Source organism: Talpa europaea (assembly GCF_964194135.1).
Source record: "Talpa europaea genome assembly, chromosome: 12".
Classification (NCBI taxonomy): Eukaryota; Metazoa; Chordata; class Mammalia; order Eulipotyphla; family Talpidae; genus Talpa; species Talpa europaea.
Window position 1 is genome coordinate 91,363,073 of NC_140079.1, and position 22,203 is coordinate 91,385,275.

General features: G+C 43.9%; 1 protein-coding gene across 1 annotated transcript; it reads right to left on the minus strand.

Annotated features, from left to right (window-relative positions):
- Positions 1–1,833: 1,833 nt before the first annotated feature.
- ACSM4 (acyl-CoA synthetase medium chain family member 4) lies at positions 1,834–21,151 on the minus strand (the record flags this gene model as incomplete). The annotated part of the gene is made up of 13 exons (XM_084250224.1): positions 20,927–21,151; positions 18,533–18,743; positions 15,656–15,863; positions 11,968–12,111; positions 10,377–10,533; positions 7,145–7,224; positions 5,564–5,687; positions 4,843–4,923; positions 4,608–4,709; positions 3,758–3,885; positions 3,563–3,662; positions 3,069–3,188; positions 1,834–1,923 (listed from the first exon to the last, which is right to left on the minus strand). Exons 1-13 carry the CDS (start codon positions 21,128–21,130, stop codon positions 1,834–1,836), a joined length of 1,749 nt encoding a protein of 582 aa, XP_084106350.1. The 5' UTR covers positions 21,131–21,151.
- Positions 21,152–22,203: the final 1,052 nt, after the last annotated feature.

Sequence of the window (22,203 nt, forward strand, 5' to 3'; positions counted from 1 at the left end):
ATTTAGATGAACAAATGCACATGTTTTTGCAAGGTCATAGAGAACTTGTCTTTTCTTAAAAGTAACGGGATTCTTAGATTTTAAACTGGTTTGGCAAATGTTTCCGCAGACACTTGGGTTTAAGAAGGAAGGGCAGCAACAAATCTCAAGACTTAAGTCCTCCTTTAAGAACCACAAAACCAAATTAAATAGAATTTTGCCAATACTAATGTATGACTATGAGGAGCCCTTTAAATCTCAGGCTGGGATTTTGTCTTGAGAAAAAGAATCCTGAGTCTGACAGTTCTGGATTTCTGTGGAACAAAAGTAACCTTCGAATTAGTGCTCTCATACTTTGAGGGTTCCCTTCTTTGGAAAGTTTTCTCAGTGCTTCCTCCAGGCTAAAAATAAAAAAGCTAGAAGAGACAGACACCAAAGAGGGCTACTAAATAAGGTGTCCAGATTGAGGATATTAAGATGTGAAATTAACTTGTGGAGATAGATTCACTCTTAGATTTAAAAGGTTTGGGAGCATTCTAAATGTTAACTCTTCTGTGCCAATGGTTGCATTTATTGAATGGCTAGTGAACATGGAAACCTATTATCTGAGCTATTGGTTCTGCTCAAAGCAGACTAGGATTTTGGCGGGAGGGAGCGCAGAGAAAAGTCAGGGCTTTGCAAATGTAAATGAGGCTAGAACTTACCTTGTATATCTTTAAATATTTAGGATGTTAATAGTTGAAATCATTTTGAAAGGATAATAAAAGTATTGTTAGTATATTGAGGGGAACATGGAAGATAGTATTTTGGTGCCTTCATCAGACATGCTGCGACACTTAGTGCAAAACATGCCTACAGGACAGCTAAGCAGCTCTGCTCAGCTGATTTCCTTTTTCTCTGTGAAAGCTGCTACTCGACAGAAAGATTTTGATTTTGTGCTTTGTTTTACCTCCTTTGTATATTTGTATGTGGTAAGGCCTGGCTAGGGCCAAAGCTATTCCCTATTTCTATAGTGCTGTGTTCTTTTGAAAGATTTGAAATTCATTGAAAGATTTGTTTCCAGGTTTATCACTTGTTTCACTGACGTTTGAACATGTTATTTTATAAAGGAGCTTCGGGGTGGGGAGTGAGTATTTTTTCTCCCTTCAGTTTTTATTTAAAATGAGTCAGTTAAAACTCCAGTGTTGTGGTTTAGTAAACCTGTTTTGCTTTGTAGAGGAAAGAGTGTAAACCTTTGTATGTTAAGGTTAAACATGATTTCTAGACATTATTTGTATTTTGCTTTTGGTATGGCCAGATATTCAGCTTGTTCTTCTATTTTCAGAAAATAATAATAAATTTGTTCGTTAAAGGTTGGTGTCTCCACTTTTTATTTTGCTTCTCAGTAAATCTTTTGCTCTATAACAAATAGGTATCATAAAAGGCGCTTATTTGTCAAATTGAATATCAGACAGTCATTAAATGGCCCTAAAAAGTAGAAAGTTTATTAAGTGCTTTTGAATTATTAAATATGCTTAAGTAATCTAAACTTTAGTGAATTTACTTAACAATGGGGTATAGTAATACACTACTTAAATTCACTTAATTGAATTTTGTTTCTCATTTTAACATTTTAATTCATGTTAAAGAGTTAGTAATATATAAAGATGTACATTTCTCTTAGAATAGTTCTAATCTTCATTTTTAATCAGACATGCAATAAATTCATTATCCACTGTGCTTTTCTTAGTAATCCTTGGACCCCTGCTATTTTCAGCTCCACAAATCATAATCATTGCCTTTGTTGTTTTGATTTCATTGTAACTACTTCATTGCAACTACTTCATCATAACTACTTCATTGGTTAGTTTTCTATCAGGCTGCTCGTCCCCATTCACGGTCTCTTAAAACATTGCGCTTGATTTTCCCAGTGATTGTCTTCGGGAGCTTTTGAACAAATTCCACCTAATTAACAGAAAAACATGAGATACTTGCTTCCAATTTGACAATACCAAGTAACAGAACAAAAAGAATTCGCCTGAAATTATGGCATTGAGTAAATTTTTTTAGTTTGGGGATTATCTTAGCTTAAGTTCATTGAATTTCTTGGACACCCAAACTTCTGTTTATGTAGTAAAAATGAAGATGGAGTTCCAGCATAAGGGTTTTTTGGTGTGAATGCACTTAATATACTTAGGCAGAGGGATATAGTCCCTTTATTGTTTGTCCCCAATTCAAACCAGATCTAAGCTTCTGTTTTCTCAGGGAATAGAAGCTACACCTAAGTGCAAAGGAAATAGCAAGTTCATTCTTGTTGAGCTTTAAAAGAACTGGGTTCTGGAGGTGCTGAGGGAGAATTTTTAGAAAAATTTGAGTATATACAATTTTCCCCTTTTTTTGAGTTTTAATTTATTTTATATATTTTTTACTAGGATCGCTATATTTTAAAGTGTCCTCAAACAACATTTCCAAAAGTCAACTGTCTACTAAATTTAGCAAATTTAATGGAAAAAAATGTGACCAGTTCTTAGATTGAAATGAACTACCTTTGGTTGAAATTATGCCCATGGAAATAAAATTCTCATATAGAGGCTCAATGTCAACCTATAGGGTTTCAGGACTAGAAAGAAATTACAGTCCCATCTGTGTGTCTTTAAATAGTTATTCTTAAATCCTTTGAAGCAGGTTTCTGGAACAATTCCACATTTTCCTTGGTTATTATCTTCTTTCGGGGTCTTAGATACATTCATGTGCTACTTCCAGAATGGGCCTTGAATTTATAAGTGTATTGTTGCCAGAGTACTTTGATGAATTAGCCCTGAAAACAATTTGCCACTATTTTTTCTCATATGGAATGGGGCTGATTAGTTCTGTAAGAATCATATATAGTTACTCAGTATTTCAGAGTTAATCAAAACTTAGGGTTTATCAAGTACCTGTACTATCCTAATAAAAGATATTTTAAAGCAAAATTCTTAGGGCTGAATAAACTGAAATAGGTATTTTTCTCCTTATCTAATGAACTACTATAAAACTAAAGTTAAGAAAATCTATATACTTACAAGTTCAGACCCTAGTTTGGTGACACTTAAATTGAGCAAAATACTTGCCTTTCTTGGATATTTGTAAGGTGCAGTTGTCTTTTTCACATGATCTTGAAGTTCAAGAGTTAATTTCTCAGGGTTGGATGATTTAAAGGGTGCAGATAAGACAACAAAAGCTTTTACTACCTGCAGGAGAAAAGTCAATATATTGATAGGTTTGTTTTTTAGACACAAAGAGTTAATAGCAACTCAATTTTGTTAAGAGCAGCTTAAGTGATGCCAGAGATCACCTCTGAACACTGAACCAAAAAATTCCCTCCCCTCCTTTTTTAACTTAAGTCACTTTCAGTTGAGTTTCTGTCACTTGCCACCAAAAGAATCCTAATACACCCTCTGGGACACAACTCATTTATAAAATCGATTGCCTCATAAACACTTTTTTGCCATGTTTCTCATAGTGCGAATTAACTGACAGTTCTTGAGGTGCACTCTTTAGCGTGGTCATATGGAAGAACTTGAAAAGACGAAATTGCTATTTGAGTTAGCGACTTTCACTCTACCTCTCCTCTGATTGGGTCTGGACTACTGACAACAGCCGATTCAACAACAGCTGGGTGCTCAATCAGCGCGCTCTCCACTTCAAATGGGCCAATACGGTACCTGGACATGGAAAAGAAGCCTTGGATGATGACACCGCCAAGTAGGAGATCTCTCCTGGCAAAATGTGACTTTCCAAGAGTGTCAAATGTACAAACCCAGAGGACAGGATGACATCATCAGCTCTGCCAACAAACCATAAATACCCATCGCTGTCCATCACACCTCTGTCTCCAGTGACATAAAAATTCCCTCTTATTGTGGCGGCAGTTTTCTCGGGATTGTCCTAGGAATCAAAGATGACATGGGAGATGAATTGGGTCAAGACAGAAACTTAAAACTTAAACCTGTGAAGTGACTAGTACTTTGAACATTCTATTTTTTTTTCTATTTTTTTTAATTTTTATGTTCCCCATACAATTGCAACCCCCTTATTTTGACCCCAATTCCTCCCCTCCCGCCCCCTACCTCCCCATAGAGTGTCTCTGGTTCATAGTTTTTTGTTGATTTTGATTTTCACTTTCTTATAGTTATTCATTTTCCTGGTCCCTTATTTAAGTTCTCTAGATTCCTGCTATGAGTGAGACCATCCGGTATTTTTCTTTTTCTTTTTGGCTTATTTCACTGAGCATGATCCCTTCCAGCACCATCCATGTTGCTGCAAATTGCATGTGAGCATTCTATTTTTAAACTAAGTTTTAAAAAGGTAATTCCTGATATACACTACAAAATATCCAAGAGAATAATAAACAGTGAGGCTTTCTCCCAGCTGCCCAGTTTTCCTTTCTGAGGACAGCCACAGCAACTGGTTTCTTGCACATTGAATGCCGTCTTTAAAGAGGGGATATTCTGCTCATTTTATAGCTGATGAAGCTGACTTGGCTTTTGTGACTTGCCCACGATCATCTAGCAAAACATGGTGGGCATAAAATTTGGACTCAAGTCTGGGTGACTTCCCAGACCTCCTGTTCTATTAAAGAGTGAACAGCGTGTTCTCCGTTCTCATACCACGTATTCAGAAAAGAAGCAGAAGGGCCGTGTAGACTTCAGTCTGAGGGCAATTTCCCCTTCTTTGCCGGTGGGTAAGATGTTGCCATTTTCATCTATAATCTAGAATGAAAGAAACAATTTCAGTCTAAATTTTTTTTCACAAAATGAAAATAGATTATGAAGAGAGGTATAATGAATATCAGAAAACTATAAACATTCTTTACTGAACCAGCCATACATCTTCTCTACCCACCTGGACATCATAAGGTAATATTCCTTTCCCCATCGAGCCTGGTTTAATTTCTTGTCCTTTCTGATTGGCACAAATTATTCCCTGTTGAGAGGACATGTTTTCTGTAAGTATGTAAAAGTTCATTTTCCTATAGCTATTTATATCATGACAGTGAAACTTAACACCCAGTGTGAGTGACTTCCCCAGTTTGCAAGCTCATCTTTCGAAATATATTATTTGAGACCAGTGGCCCTTACACTTGAATGGTATCAGAATCACCTGGAATGTTGTCGAAATACAGATTGCCTGGCCCCGCCCCAGGGATGGTGTCTGAGAATTTGTATTTCTACCAAAATCTCGTATGATGCTGACACTTGATCTGAGGACCACACTTTGAAAACCACCCCTTTAGACTAAAAATACCCCTGAGTGCACCCCGGAAGAAATTCTCCACTAGGCCTCTTTGGGGTCCTTTTTGTTATAATGGATTAAGCTGCTCTTAATCGAAAGTCCCCGATCCCTAACACATCTGTGTGGGGAGGAGACAGGAAGGCTGCAAGGAATAATCGCAACTTCCCTTCAGCCAAACCTATCTGGGAAATTCAGAGGTTCCAGTAACGACTGGCAAGGTAAGAATTTCAAACCTGGTGGGGGCACTTTTGGGGTTCAGCTGACATTCCTTTTGAAATGGATTTGAAAGCCTCCCAATATGTGGAATTTAAATTTTGCCCATTAAACATACCACTTCCGTCTGTCCATAGCCCTCATACAACTCCAGCCCAGTTTGCGCCTTCCACTGCTCCCGCACCTCGGGGTTGAGTGGCTCCCCACCCGTCAAGCAGTGCTGCAGCTTCTTGAATTTGTATCTAGAGAGACAGAGTTGTGCAGTGTTGGGGGCAGGAATCTGTGTGGCTTTCATTGCAAGATCATTAGGAATTCAAGTAACAAGCAAAAGAGCTAGGAAAGTTCATTCGACCAATGCTTATTGTGAGCCTGCTGTGTTGCCAGACATTCCTCCAGGTGTGTGGGGCACGCTAGTCATTAAAAGAAAGTTCCCTGGCAGAGAGTACATTTTAGCAGGCTGTGAAGAAGGGGAAAGGGAGGAGAAAAGGCTGAAGATGAAATTGAATGCCTATAATGAGCCCGGTTAATTGAGCATCTACTGTAGGATGTTAGGCGCATTCTCTGCTTTACAAACAGGAAACTGAGGATGAGAGAAGTTAGAGGTGCCCCAAATAATAAAAGGTGAGTCACAAACTCTGTCTTCTGCACTTAGCGCCTGGCGGTTCTCTCAGCGAAGATCCCTCTCTTCTCACCACAACCTCCCATGTGGCTCATGGTTTTCTCTTGAGGGTGGAGTAAGGGAGGGTGATGGCCTGTCTTGAACGTCAAGAGTCCCCACCTGTTTGACTTTGGCGCTTGAGCTTGGCCTTACTACCCAAAGCTGGAGCTTTTAGCCACTGACCCCCACAGGGCCCAGGAGAGAAAGCCTGGAAAGCTGGTCCTCTGAGGACCCAAATGGGCAGGAGGTGTGGTAGAATCCCTTCTTTTCAAGATGACCCTTGACTAGCCCTTCATTACTCACAAACGTGAGCAAGATGCCCACATTTTAAGGGTCACAAGGGGGTTGACACTGTTTAGGAAAATGGAAGATTCATATCAGCTTTCTTCTGCCTCACAGCCCTCTCTCACCCCGGCACTCACACCTGGGGGGAGCAGCGGCCTCCAAAGCTGGTGCTCCTTAATTGTTTCTCTCTTCCTTTCCTTTTCTCCTCCTGTATTGAATCCATGAGCTAAATAAATACATGTTGCAATTCCACTGGATATTCAGGTGATTTGGTTTAATTAAATATAATCAAGTTGGAAGACTTCTCTTTAAGGCAGTGTCAATGTAGTTGTGCCTAAAAACATTTTAAAAAGAAAAAGAAAAAAAATGTTTTGGTAGAACTGACTGTAAATGGCAGTAGTTCTGCAAGAGTTCTGGGACTGTAGGACTCTGTCTGGGAAAATGTTCAGTTGCCCCTAGAAACCACCTTGGAGAGTCTTAAACTGGGCAGGAGGTGGAGGCAGGCAGTGGGCATCGTCTGGGGGCACAGTTGATCATCACGGCCCAAGACAGATGGGACAGACAACTGGCATGTAGCAGGTAGAGGCCAAATAGATTATTATCTACATGCTCCATGACCCAGAATGATTCGGTTCAAAATGTCAACAGAGATGAGGCAGAGACACCCTAGTCTCTCCAGGGCTGAACGGGGGAGATCTGTGATGCTGGGCTAGTATAGCTTTTGTCTGCTTCAAATGGAGATTTCTGCACAAGTACCTCTTAAGATCTTTTTGCACGAGCATCCGGTACACGGTGGGAGCGCTGCACAGGGTTGTGATGGGATAAGAGGCAAGTGTCTGGATGGCGGAGAAACACGAAGATGTCAGCAGTGGTTATTCAATGTCCGTGGCTGGAACTACAACCCTTATTCTTCTCTGTTAATACATGACCATCTAGTCACTACTAATATTTATGAGTCGTCACGAGTGATTACATAGACGTCTGTGGGGGATTTCCAATGATAAAGAATGTGTATATGTTATAGTAATGGACATACATAATCACATTAAACAAAGAGTGGATTTTTGAACTTAAGAACAACCTCAAAGAATAAACTAGCTGTTCTATCCCAGGGCTGCAAATTACCTTTCATAATGGAATCTTAAAAACTGCTGTCCTTAAACTCATGTATGCTGTGGACTCTGGATACAAGCCAATCGAGCAGGACCTTTCCAATACCGTTCTTATGAAAACATTAGTCCTTTTGGGTGGACTGATTAAATGCAGAAGTAAAGGCATTTTTCAGCTCTTAATTGTTTCAGGTTTGCTGAATTTATTATGCTTCCAGCTCCTTAAAATCAAAAGCAGCCTAGGCAGCTTTAATCTAGTGAAATACTAGTGATTTAGAGATCCTCTTTCCAGAGGATCTTTTTGTCAGTTCACATAATGAATTGACAACTTACATTAAATCTAAGCATTTGAGATAATGCTCTCACAATATATATCTGGGCTATCTAGTTTGTTATAGATCAAGAATAGCAGAAAATGAACATTTCTATTGTATTTGCTCCCTAAGATTTCAACTGTTCTTAAGTGTAGTGCAGATAGCTAAGTATAGTTTTAGTGTATTGTAATAGTGTAAGTCTAATGTAAGAGTTGTTGCAGCCCTTAAATACACACAGTATCTTTGCAAAATAAAATGTTATGATTTTAACATTATTTAATATTATATTAAATATGCCATGTCAACAATAAATTATGTTAGTTACTAATAAAAATATTGTTTAATATAATGATTGATTATATCATTGAGATATATTTCACATCATATTAAATACAAATATTAAAATAAGAATAGATATTAAAGATTGTATTTAAGTATTATAAAATTTTTACATTTTATAAAAAAGAAAGTCCTTCTCTTAGAAATGAAGTTTTTTTTAAAGATTGATTTATTTATTTTATACAAGAACTGGAGTACGGATGGGAAGCGCGGGAGGGTGAGAGAATTCACCAGAGCCAGAGCAGGCAGAAGGACCAAGGACACTGCTGAGGGGAGCAGCAGGAGAGGCAGGAGAGGCCTGCCAAGCCATGTGGGGTTCGCCCTGGCGGGCGGGGAATCGAACCCGCGCTGCAGAGGCTGCGGACAGCTTCACAGCGCGGTGCTCAACTGCTGCGCCACCGGGAAGGCCCTACAAATGAAGGTTTTAAAACTGCAAAGTTAACCTATCTACTTCAGGGCACTTTGTAAATATGATGTAGAGATATTCTTACATTCTCCTGTGTTTCGATTAAGACCCTTAAGCCATCTTGACTGACCAGTTCGTAAAATAGCAGGATGAAAATAGCTTTTATTTACACACAGGTATGGGGTTTATTCACTAATGTGTATTTTCTTACACTTAATTGATTTTTCATGGTTGAAAAATAATTGACCTGAATCACCTGTTTCTAAAGACCAGAGACATCACAGCCATCCGATGCCTCAATCTAGCTGTTTCTGACTGAGCAGGAAGACCATAACTGGCTTCAAAAATATTGGATTCTGAGAGAGAACAGAGCGAGAAGCACGGGGGAGGGGAGAACAGAAGGCGCTGCTCTAGGAGAAAGGAGGTGCTACCCACACAGGGTCTCAGATTTATCAACATTTGTCTTTTGTTCACTGAATTTTGTTCATTTGTCTTTTGTTTCACTGAATCAGAAACCAACAATCTGCTTAGACTTGAGATTACTAATCCTTGTCTAGCACCAGACTTTGGCAGCCACAGATTTAGCGACACTAGCAGATCCTGAACACTTTGAAGCATGAGAGTGGGTGTGATGCTTGAGTGTGTTGTTGGGGTGCCCTCTCCTCTCTGTGGTGCAAGGGGTTAAGCACAGCACTGTGAAGCTATCTGCAGCCTCTGCAGCACGAGTTTGATCCCCAGCCGGCCAGGGAGCTACCCACATGGCACAGCAGACCTCTCTTGTCTCGCCCGCTGCTCCCTTCAGCAGTTGTAGGGTAAAGAAAAAATATCAGGTTTTTCTGCCCTCCCGCCATCAGGATAGATGATGGATCCTTGCAGTCCTGAATGCATGCCTGAGGGCGGGCACCTGGGGTAGGGTGTGGGCATAGGTAGATGGGATTCACCTGGGCTAAGACTCGGCTTTTAAGGGCGGCGTCACGGGGACGCCAGCAGAAGCCAAAAGAGAAGCTGAGAAAGCAGCAGCAGAAGCCGAGAGAGAGAGAGAGGATGCTGGAGAGCCCAGATAGAGTGAAGACTTGCTGGGGGCTGGGAGGCCTGCCAGCCTCCCGGCCCCCCAGCACCCCTGCCTGCTGTGTACCTGGTAAACCCCAGTAAAAGCCTGCAAAAGCCACTGAGGGCTCTGACTTCTCCTTTATCCGGTCTGCATGGGATCCTAGAAAACCTGCCCTGTGTCCATTCCTGCCCTTACACAGTGTATTTCAGTCAATCCGCCTGTTCTGCTCCCCACTCTGTCTCTGGTGATTCCTCTAACCCCCCCACCTCTGGCCTACACCCCAGTTCTTGTATGCATAAATAAATAAATCTTTTAAAAAAGAAAGAGAAACTAAGTCTCCAGGACCTTGGCTTTTTAATGGATTTTTAAAAAAGATTTATTTGTTTATACATACAAGAACAGGGGTATAGGCCAGAGGCGCACGCGCGTGTGCGTGTGTGTGTGTGTGTATGTGTGTGTATTCAGCAGAGACAGTGGAGAACAGAACAGGCAAAATGATCAAAATACACTGCTGAGGGAGAGGCTGGGGAGCCAGGAGAGGTCTGCTGTGCCATGTGTGTAGCCTCCTGGTTGGCTGGGGATCGAACTCATGCTGCAGAGGCTGTGGACAGCTTCATAGCACTATGCTCAACCCCTTGTGCCACCGGGGAGGCCCTGTTGACTTAGTTTCTTGAGAAGGAATGCTTTCCAAAGAAGTCCTGGATTGGCGGGGGGAGGGTCATGTGGTATGGGGGAGACAGGAAAGATGTCAGGAGAAGTGGTGACTTACATCTAGGAAGGTTTCAGGGTCAAACTGGGCCATTCGGTGCACAAACACACAGGCTCCCCAAAGCCAGGAGGAAAATACACTGCCAATGGCGGCCTTGATCCAGCCAGTGTCAGACATGTTCCAGATGATGTCTGAGGACTTCAGATCTAGCCAGTACCTAAACCACAGGGGGAAGTGACAGGTCAGACCAGACAACAAAACCAAAACCAGGAAAGTTCATTCGACCAATGCTTGTTGTGAGCCTGCTGTGTTGCCAGATGTTCCTCCAGGTGTGTGGGGCATGCTAGTCATTAAAAGAAAGTTCCCTGGCAGAGAGTACATTTTAGCAGGCTGTGAAGAAGGGGAAAGGGAGGAGAAAAGGCTGAAGATGAAATTGAATGCCTATAGAGCCCGGTTAATTGAGCATCTACTGTAGGATGTTAGGCGCATTCTCTGCTTTACAAACAGGAAACTGAGGATGAGAGAAGTTAGAGGTGCCCCAAATAATAAAAGGTGAGTCACAAACTCTGTCTTCTGCACTTAGCGCCTGGCGGTTCTCTCAGCGAAGATCCCTCTCTTCTCACCACAACCTCCCATGTGGCTCATGGTTTTCTCTTGAGGGTGGAGTAAGGGAGGGCGACGGCCTGTCTTGAACGTCAAGAGTCCCAGTCTCTGAGGACTGGCCAGAACTTGAACGACAACAGTAAAGGGTCAAAAGAAACCCCAAGGCAGGTGGAAGGATTCTACCCCCCATTCTTCATAGGGGACTTTTTTTTTAGGAGGTAATTTTTTTTTAAAAGATTTATTTATTTTTATACAAGAACCGGGGTACAGGCCAGATGCACGGGAGGATGAGAGGATTCACTGGAGACAGAGCAGGGAACAGAACAGGCAGACTGACTCAAATACACTGCTGAGGGGAGCAGCAGGCGAGACAGGAGAGGTCTACCTTGCCATGTGGGGTTCTCGCCGGCCGGCTGGGATCGAACCCGCACTGCAGAGGTTGCGGACAGCTTCGCAGAACTGCGCTCAACTGCCTGTGCCACCAGGGAGGCCCCCATAGGGGACTTTTTCAGAATTTTAATAGACTAAGAGTGGAGGGGGAGGTTGCACTGGGCAGGATTTTCTAAGTCTGCCCATTGATGCAACCCACATTTATTGAGCAAATATTATATGCGAGCAAGATAGATCAGATCTCTGCTCTTGTTTTAGGGAGACAGTGAGTATGCACTAAAATGAATAAGTATATAAATTAACATCATCATTTCAAATAGTGATAAATGCCATACAGAAAAGAACACGGGTAATGTGATAGTTTTAGGATATTTAGGAAGGCATTTCGAGTTGGGTAAATTTACCTGGCAATGAGGAGGAGTTAGACATGGTGCTGCGGGGACTGAATCAAGGTTGATTCCCAAACTCTTGCTTGATCTGTTGGTTTGATGGTGCCACTTACTGAGCTAACATTGGGCAGAGGCATCAAGAGTTCTGTTTGGTAGGTGTTCCCTTGAGATACTAACAGCTAGCCAAGTGGTGTTAACTAGGAAGTTGCAGGCACATGTTGGTAGTTCAGGGGAGAGCTTAAAAAATCAGACTGAGTCAACTTCCCTACCTTCCACAGATGGTGTACCCAATTCCAAGGCTGCTCTGGGAGTGCTGGGCCATCTTGGGGGAGCCTGTGGTTCCACTGGTGAAATAAATAGCCATCGGTTCTTGACTTCCTGTCTCGACACAGTTGTGCTCTGCAGAGGCAGATCTGTAAAATATGAACCCCAAGACATGGCTGAAGACGACAGACAAGTTTGACTTTTGTGGGTGTTTTTGCTTGTTTCTTTTTTTGTTCTGCTGCTTCTGTGTACTTGATATAAGAAGATCATTAATAGAACAGATCGAATCCAAAGCTTCTCTGAGAGGAATTTTCCAGGAACTCTTTGAGGGAATTTGCAGTCAGTGCTAAGAGTTAACAGCTCTGATCTCTATTTCTTATTTATGTTCCACTTCCCTGTAGGCCAAATGGGTAACTGGTGAATCTTGATTAACTTGAATCACTCATGGTATTGATAATTCCCTCCCTTTCCAAGGCTGGTTTAGGAAAGGGCATGTGAATCAGGGCCAGTGAACTGTAAAGGCTTTATGGGACATGCTGCCTTGTTCTAAAAAGAGTCATGAGAAAGGAAGCTGCTGCCCCCACCCCATCGTATTTTCTGGCCTTTGAATATTGTTGTGAAAGTGCATGAGGACTGAACTGCCCTAGCCCACCCTAGCTTGCCATGTTGGGGCTTTAAGGGGAATTGGCAAACACACAAGGATGGCATGATGGGAAGAGAGTAAATCTGGGTGCATGCTAACTTCATGGGACCACTGAACTAAACAACTCTTATTCCATTCTCCCTCTGTACTTCTTACAGAATTAAATCAGTTGTGGTGTTTAAACCACTTTTACTTGGTCCTCCTATTACCAAAACCATAAGCATTCTAGCTGATTGCAATGTCTGGGGAAGACTGTACAGGTAGCTGCAACAATTCCTTCTGCCCCTTATTAGTATGCCTCTTCTCATGAGGGGTGGAGTTTATGTCTGTCTTCCTGAATATGGGCTGGCCTTAAGGCTTGCTTTGACCCACAGAGTTTGGTAAAAGTTATGTCTTCTTAGGCTAGGCCTCAAGAGACTGCAATTTTCTCTTGCACTGGGGGACCCGGCCACTGTATAAAAATGTTCAGATTGTCATGCTGGAGAAAGAGGCCATATGTGGGAAAAGCGAGGTGCCTCAGCCAACAACAAATATGAACCCACTGGGGTCCTTCAGCCCCCATCAAGCAAATTGGAGCTGATACAGGATGTCTCTGCTGAGGCTGCATGAACTTCTAACCCACGGAATTATGGACAAATACAGTGATTGTTTCACACCACTTCTGCTTATACAGGGGCAGAAGGAATTGTTGCAGCTACCTCTACAGACAGTCTTCCCCAGGCATTGCAATCAGCTAGAATGCTTATGGTTTTGGTAACAGGAGGACCAAGTAAAAGTGGTTTAAACAACACAACTAATTTAATTCTATAAGAAGTACAGAGGGGATGGCTTATTACTTATTATTGGAAGACTGATCAAATGCCTAACAATTTTTAAGATTCATGTCATATTTTTAATTTCTTGGGTTGAAGGAAATAGGATTGAGGATGCTGTTTTCATATCTCAATGATGAATAGATAAGATTGCCATAGAAACTGGAAAACATTGAGGAATAATTATATAAATATGCCCTACACAGTCAAAAATACTTTTATGAAATATGAATGTGATTTTTCTTGTAACTTGTCCTTCCCCCCAAAATAAAAAAAAATCACTCATGTTGATATTTTCCAGTATAAGTATTGGGGTGAAGTTGGTATCTGTTGGCTTGGAAAAAGGAAATTCTTTATAGTAATATTTTGGGGCGGGGGAAACTGAAACCATCTGAACCCTTCTCTATCCATGTTGCTGAGAATGGCATGAATTTATCTTTTTTGATTGCTTTTTTTTCTTTTATTGAAAGAAGAAACATTACAATCCGTGAATGATTTTCAGCTATCATTCCATTTTCTGATTTGTCTTTCTTTCTATCTAGATACCTGAGATTGATTTCTAGATTTTTCAAAACTGATTATATATATGCTGATGACATTCATATTTGTACCTTTATCTCTTTGAGCCTCAGATGCAAATATCTACACCTGATCTTCCTAGACTCCTTGGTGTCAATATGGCATCTACTGGTTCTTCCTCCAGCTGCTAGTGCCTTCCCACTAAGTCACTCAAGCTAAAAAGCAGAAGACTCCTTCCATCATACTCACATCCAATCAATCTCTAAGTCCTGATAGCTCTTTATTTGCTTTCTTCCCTTTATACCACTCACCAGAGTTCAGATCTAGAATCCCATCATCTCTCTTCTGCATCCTCCAAGATGCCCTCTCTGATTCCAACCTGATTCTCGAATTATCTATCAATACAACTGACAGAGAAATTTATTTAAAATCCAAATGGGCCTTGACATTCCTTTCTTAAAACTCATCAATGATCTTCCTTGTTTCCAGGATTAAGTTATTTCATCCCCAAAACAACACGTGAGATGTGTTCAGTATAATTATCTCCATTATACATGTTAGGAAAGCTGAGGTTAAATAATCTGTTCTTTCACTAACTCAGGAAATATTTCTTAAGCACTGGCTGTATGTTGGGAACAGAGGAAAGAGTGATCAGCTGGAAAAAAAAAAGCATTTCTGTCTTTTTGGAGCTTATCATTGAGGACAGGATTTGGGAAACTTTTTAGTAAATATCATAGGGTCTGAGGACCACACAGCCCACTCAACTCTGCAGACATAAACATCATATTGTGTACACGCTGCGCCTGTGTTCCAAAATAACTGTATTTACAAAAACTTGTGCTGAGCCAGAGTTGTCCCATGTGCCCTAATTTGCCAACTCCTACTTATAGGAGCAAAACTAATAATAAATGAATAAACGGAAGTGACTGTTTAGGTCATGACAAGAGCTATGAAGAAAACAGCAGGGGGAGACATTAGAGTGGCTTGGAGTTCTGCTCTAGGCAGGGTGCTTGGGCAGCTTCACTGAGGAGAAACACTCAGGCTGAAAGCTGACAGTAAGGAGTCTACAGTGGAGAGAGGAAGCAGAGTATTCCAGGCTGAAGAAAGCAAAGGCCCTGATGTAGGGCATGTTTGAGGAATGAAAGTGTGACCAGAGCAAGACAAGGCAGGGAGGGTGGAGGAAGATGCGGTCCAAGAGCTAGGCAAGGACCAGCCGTGCAGGACATACATCACAGATCACAGGAGGAAGCAGGGCGATAGATGCAGAGTTCATCTCTTTCTGTCCTTAGAAATACCTTTTTTTAAAAAAAGATTTATTTATTTGTGCATACAAGAACTGGGGTACAGGCCAGAGGTGTGGGGGTGAGAGGATTCACCAGAGACAGAGTGGAGAGCAGAACAGATGGATCTACTGAAATACACGGCTGAGGGGAGCAGTGAGCGAGACAGGAGAGGTCTGCTGCACCATGTGGGTAGCTCCCTGGCTGGGGATCGAACTCGTGCTGCAGTGGCTGGCAATAGCTTCATAGTGCTGAGACTTAAGCCCTGCACCACCAGGGAAGCCCCCTGTCCTTAGAAATATTTTATCAAGTGACCCTTTTCTGGGAAGGGGTTGAAATCGACCCATAAGGTTGCTGAGCTTTTGGCATGAGGAGACTCCAGGAAGTCAACTGTAACTGTTGTTGCTGATACATAGATGAGGTTGGGGAGACTACTCACTGGAATAACTCCTGGAAGCTGAGCCAGCCGTTCCGACTCTGCGGAGACACCAGGAGCTTGGTTTTCAAGTGGGGACACTCCTTCGCGATGGACTCCACTGCCGGGGCCACCTCCTCACTGGTCACAATGCACTTGGCCTTGGACACTTGCAGTCGATAAAGGATGTCTTTCGCTGTCAGCTGGGTTGTTCCCGGCATGAAGACAAGTCCTAGGAAGGAGGTGGGGTCTGAGCTGGATTGCTGTCCCTGAGAACTCGGGAGTGTGGAAAACTTGGGCTTGTGCCTGGTGGGGAGAAGCTTCAGAATCCAGTGCTCAGGGTCCTGTGCGACACCCCTGGGAGGTCTTTAGAGCACTGGTTTCGGGGGCTAGCAGTCTCTGGTCAAAGCCTGCGCTTGGGACTTCCCAGCTTTGTGACTTATCTTTTGGTGCCTTCCTTTGCTCTCTGTTTAATGGGGAAAGTAAAATCAGTGACAGGTGGTAGACAGTGTAATGGCGGGCCATCATTCCGGGGCATCTTTGCGGGACACTGAAGCATCATTATTACATAACACTTAAATCGCTCTTTAGAGCCTTTAACAGACTCGCGAATGTTCTCTCAGTCTCCTGAAGTGGGCACCGGTGGTGCCAAAATGAGTTTTGTAAGATAATCCACTGGGAGATAAGAAAAGAGTTTACTGAGCTGAAATATGACTGAGATAGTAGAATTCTTTCTATGTTTTTATCTTGTTTTGGTATATAGTTTACCATAGGCATACTTAGCACAATAAAATGATATAAATGGCTACGTCCAGATGGGTGGAAGGGTGCCCCAAATATTTTTACTGATAAAATGCGTAGCCAAAGGAAAAGCCTGCAGCCCCCTGTTATAACAACCTGGTGGGCCCAGGCAGTGGTCGCCACCTGAAGGGATGTGAGATGCAGTCTTAGCTGGTGAGCCTGGGAGCCAGTCCTGGTGGCCTGGCACCCTCAGAGTTTGCTAGATCGCTGGGGCAGGGCCTAATTTGGTTCACCTCTCACTTCGTGTGGACACTGGCCTGAGCTAAGCCCGGCTTTCAGGTACTGGTTCCTTATGACAAGAATCTAAACAAATGTGATTACATCAAACACAAAGCCTCTGTGCTGCCACAGAAGTGAAATGTAATCTGCTGCTGGAGAGGAGATATTCTCAGCCCACACAGCGGATAATGATTAATATGCAAAATGTAAAAAGAAGGCAGGGTTAGCTGATTCCTAGAGGAAGCAGCCCCTTGACTGTGAGCATGTCTTGGACATGTAAGCAACCAACCCCACCCCCTCCGTCTAACACCCTCTTTATCTAACTCTCACACCCCAACCCAATGCTGCCCCCTAAGCCCTCCCAGGGTCCGGGACTCAGGAACTAGAGACCACCCCTTATAGCCAGCCCAGAGCCCATCATCACTGTTCAAACACTCCAGTCCTAAACCTGCTCCGTCTTGCCCTTGCCAATTCCTTCCCACCAAAAAACAAGCAAAGAAAAACCTGCAATAAAGACTTGCATTTGTTAAAAAAAAAAAAAAGCTGCACAACTCAGCAAACAACCTGGTCCAAAAAATGGGCAGAGGATCTGAATAGACTTTTCTCCAAAGAAGACATATACTAAGCAAGACACATGAAAGAGTATTCACCATCACTCATTCTCAAGGAAATGCAAATCCAAACCACAATGAGCTATTTAGCATTTCACACCTGCGAGAGTGACCTGTTCAAATAAGACAAGGGACAGCAAGTGTGGCGGGGTGTGGAGAACATGCTATTGTTGAAAATGCAAATTGGTAAAGCCATTTTGGCACGTCCTCAAAAAATAAAAACATCAAACTACCTTGTGATCCAGTAATTCTACCTGTAAGTATCCAAAGAATGTGAAAACACTGATTTGGAATGATATGTGCGCCCCCATGTTTATTGTGGCATTCACAGTAGACGAGATATGCAAGCGGCATAAATGGCTGCCGAAGGAGGACTGGATAAAACAAAACCTTGGATTCTGAGGACAGAACTGTGGCTGCCAAAGGGAAGGTGAGTGGGAGGGACAGGTAGGAGGTATGGACTGAACAGAGGTGGGAAGCTGGTGTGAAACTTACAGTGTTGTAAACCAATGGTACCTCAAAAGAGGAGACAAGAGGCAGAGGGTTTCCACCTGGGATCCACTGTCACATTCCTACAAGTGCTTGTATTTTGATGCTTTTTCTCCCTTCTGTGTTTTTATATCAGGGAGAAGAATCCACGTAAGTCCCGGATCATCTGGACAAATACGTGGTCCAGCATGACAATTGGCACGTACACCTGCTGGGCCCAGCCTATGGAGCTTGTGTTCAACGACTGCATCACTTTCCAGACATGTGACTTTGAGCAGCTTTTCAACCTCTCTGCACCTCAGTTTTCTTTTCTTTTCTTTTTTTTAAAAATATTTATTTATTTATACAAGAACTGGGGTACAGGCCAGATGGGCGGGAGGGTGAGAGGATTCACCAGAGATAGAGTGGGGAACAGAACAGGGAGACTGACGAAATACACTGCTGAGGGGAGCAGCGGGCGAGACAGGAGAGGTCTGCTGCGCCATGTGGGTAGCTCCCCGGCCGGCCAGGACCGAACCTGCGCTGCAGAGGCTGCGGACAGCTTCACAGCACTGAGCTCAACCGCCTCTGCCACCAGGGAGGTCCCACCTCAGTTTTCTTTTCTGCAAAAGTGTATCACAATAACACCAACCTCTGAAGAGAAGGACTATTACCTGACAATTGGTCTTGATTTCAATTGTTATTTTTCTGCCCTTTGTAGGCACAACTTTAGTCAGAACTAACTAACACTTCAGAAGACTCTCAGCCTGCACAGTTTGAATATTTAGAAATGGACACTCACCTGTTCGCATACAAGCCACGTTTATGAGCCACCACTCTGGGATTCGGGGCAGGATCACGGCGACTCGGTCTCCTCTGTTCAGGCCGCAGGGCTTGGTGAGCACGTTTGCAGCTTTTCGGGACAAGGAGCCCAGTTCTCCAAAACTCCACTTCACCTCATCCCCTTTGCCACTCACCCACCACAGGGCCGGGTTGGCTGGCCGTTCTCCTGTCTGGGCAGGGGCATGGTGGGGGGGGGGGCAGAGAGAAGAGCCTATGGATTCTGGTGACAGACCCCTCTGCCTTTGAGGGGGGACTGCCCTCACCCATTGAACCCAACCCATCACAGTGCCCCTCCTTCTCTGACCACTGGGTGGGCATCGGACCCCAGCTGGGCCAATCACATCCGTTTTCTGGGAAGAGCCAAAAGGTGGAAACTAGTTGAAACAAAACCCTTGTGGGGGCTCCTGTTGCTTCCGCACCGCAGGGAACTGTCCGGTTCCTGCCCTCGGTTCCTGCCTGACTGTCCTTCCGGCCCAATCTTGTGAGCTCCCCATGCCCCTTGGGATGCATCTCTTGTTTCAGTTGGATTCTGTTCCACCCTAATAACCCTCAGTGTGTACTAAGATTGAGCGGGAACCTCACATCTTTCGTCACCCAAAGGGCCAAGGTGGGTTTTATAGGCAATAAAGAGCAGGGTGGAGGCCACGGTGTCTGGGGCTGGGGGGGGGGGGGGGTCAACTTGATTGATTGATTCCTGGAGGAAAGTTTTCACCCAGGTGTTGAGAAAGCAAATCTCTGTACTGAAAAACTCCTTGCTTTAAGGTACTACCTGGGGAAATAAAATTGCTTCCCCTTTTTTCCTTATCTGGAATGCGCCTCTCACCTTCCCTTCTGGAAAGTACTTCAAAGCCCCCTTTTCATTTCACTTCCTCTGTGAAGCCTTCCTTAGCCGCCTCTCCTCCCCACCGGCTCCTCTGCATTCCCGCAGCTTTGTGCTCGCTCTGTTGTAGGCGACTTCATTCTACTGGGCTGATTACAGATAATTCCCTGCCCCAGGAATGAAAGCCCCACAAAATCAGGGACTGGTTCATGTCCCTTTGGAACTGGTGACCCTGGATAAGTAGCTTAACTTTTACGAGGTTCAGTTCCTTATCTGCACCTCCAGGTGATGGGGATTTGATGAAATAATATACGTCAGTGTTTCTCAATCTTTGGTCACTGGAGTATCACTATATTCGCCAGGCCTGTCTACACCTGTGCCATTGTTCTTTGTAGTTTTCTTTACATCACTCCCTTTATGTGCATACATTTCCTTAAGGAGGAAAGTGTGTTTAACCTCCACCGTAAGTGGAGAATCAGGACCATTTGCTAACAATAGGTTACTGAAAAGTGAATACACCGAAAACACAGCATGTCCTTACATTTTATCTAGAACGATCAATTTCTATTTGCTCTTTGTTGAAAGGACAGTTTAGCAAGTGTTATAAAGATGTTAAAGACAGGCCTTCCCTGGTGGGGCAAGGGGTGAAGTTGCAGCACTATGAAGCTATCTGTAACCACTGCAGCACGAGTTCAATCCCCGGCCAGGGAGCTACCCACATGGCACAGGAGACCTCTCCTGTCTCACCTGCTGCTCCCCTCAGCAGTGTATTTCAGTAGATCCACCTGTTCTACTCCCCACTCTGTCTCTGCTGAATCCTCTACCCCAGCCCCCCACAACTCTGGCCTATACCCCAGCTCTTGAATGCATAAATAAATAAAATAAATCTTCATAAAAAAGATGTTAAAGACATAATGGAATTAGAGGAAGCCCCTCCATCTATTTAATAGGAAGCACTGATTTGACATTATTTAACACCGCGTGTAGTTAGCATCTGCCACCATCTTCTGAAGCACAGCGGGTCCTCATGGGCATCTGGATGACCACTGACAAGTAAAGTGTTTAGCCCAGTGCCTGCAAGGGGCAGATACCGGTAACCAGGGATCTTGACCTGAGCTCACACAGCAAACACACTGGAAGGCATTTTCTCTTTCTCTCCCCAACCTCTAATTCTCTCCTAATTGCTCCAACCATGACTACTCATGAAGCCAAAGCTCAAATGACAGCTTTTTACATAAGCCTGTGACCAGCCCAAACGGGAGAGGGACAGAAGAGCTAGGTGGGCACTGAAGAAAAAAATGAAGGAAGAGATACATCACGACGTGGGGGCTGCGGGGTTTCCAGAGAAAAAGCCACTGGGAGTGGAGGCTCACAGGTCTTCCCTGGGGAGAGAGAGCTGAGCAGGTAGAAAACAAAGGAAGCCAAGAGGATGGAAAAGTGGAATCAGAAGTGGCAAATGGACCCAGAACAGGGGGGAGGGAGACTGAGAGGTAAGTGGACACCGAGCGCTGGGGGAGCCGCTTCGTCTGGCACCTGCTCCTTCAGGGACCACTGGTCCAGCACGTCCCCCGCGAAGTTGAAGTTCTTAGGCAGGGCCCTCTCACAGCGATTGATGGCTTCAAAGTCCGCGAGGGTCAGAGGTGCCCAGAGTGGGTGGTCTTTGTGCAAGAGCCGGCTGGGTGGCCTGGGGAGCCATAGGAGCCTCAGCGCCATCCGGCTGCGGAGGAGAATCTTCATGCTTCCCGGGAGGCCTGGCTGGCTGCTGTGAATGTGGGAGAACCGCAGCCTGCGGGGAGAGGCAGAGGGGGTGAGTCTGCGGGCCCTCTGCAGTGAGACTGGGAAGTGCACTGTGTGCTCCTGGGGAGCTGGGGGGCACCCTGAAAAATACCCTGCAATGTCAGGCTCACCTTCTCCCCAAGCAATCCATAGATGCACAGAATGTTTGCGCTGGATTAACCAGCATTCGAGGCCTCCCCTGTCAGCTTCATATTGTTCCAACTGTATCTGCTACTCCTCCGTGCGGATTTCCTCCTGCAGTCGGCGCCCCATCCACTTTTGCTGAGTGTCTATTTCCACCCTAAGATCTGTCCTGTCCTACTCCCTGCTTCTGGCTACTCCCACCTCCTGTCCTTTTTAGCCCTTTGCTGTGGCTGGTTAGGGACCTTCATTCAACTCCTGGATTGGAGCCACTTTCTGGCTGTAGGATTTTGGGCCAATTACTTATCCTTCCTGGACTTCAGTGTTCACATCTGTAGAGGCATATGTCATACTTGCCTCCTGGGGGTATTATGACAATTTAATAGAAGACAGTGTGTGTGAAATGCCAAGCATGTACAAAATGCCTTCAAGGTTTTAGCTAATATTGTTGAGATTATTTTCTTTAGCTTCTGCAGTCATCCAAGATGCAGAAAGGAGAAGAGGTCAAGGAGCAGGAGGCCAAGAAGATGGTAAATCCTGGGTTGTAGAAAAAGCCTGGACAAGCCATCCTGCCCCAAAGGGACCTCACTGGCTTTGTCACCAGATGCAGCCGCTACATGAGACTTGGCCCCCTGGCCTCCCTATATAGTGTGGGCAAGGCTCTGTACTGCATCATTGGCACTTGACACCATGCACAGGGCTATCTTCAATAATAAAAGCTAATGTTTATTGAATGCAGCCATTTTGCATCCCTGATATCATTCAACATTTGTGACAAACTTGTGAGGTTGTTGTTATTATTACCTCCATTTTGCAGGCAGGGAAAGTGCAATAAATAATTTGCCCAAAGTCATCCACTTTATGGCAGCAGAGGCAAGGTTTGAACTTACATG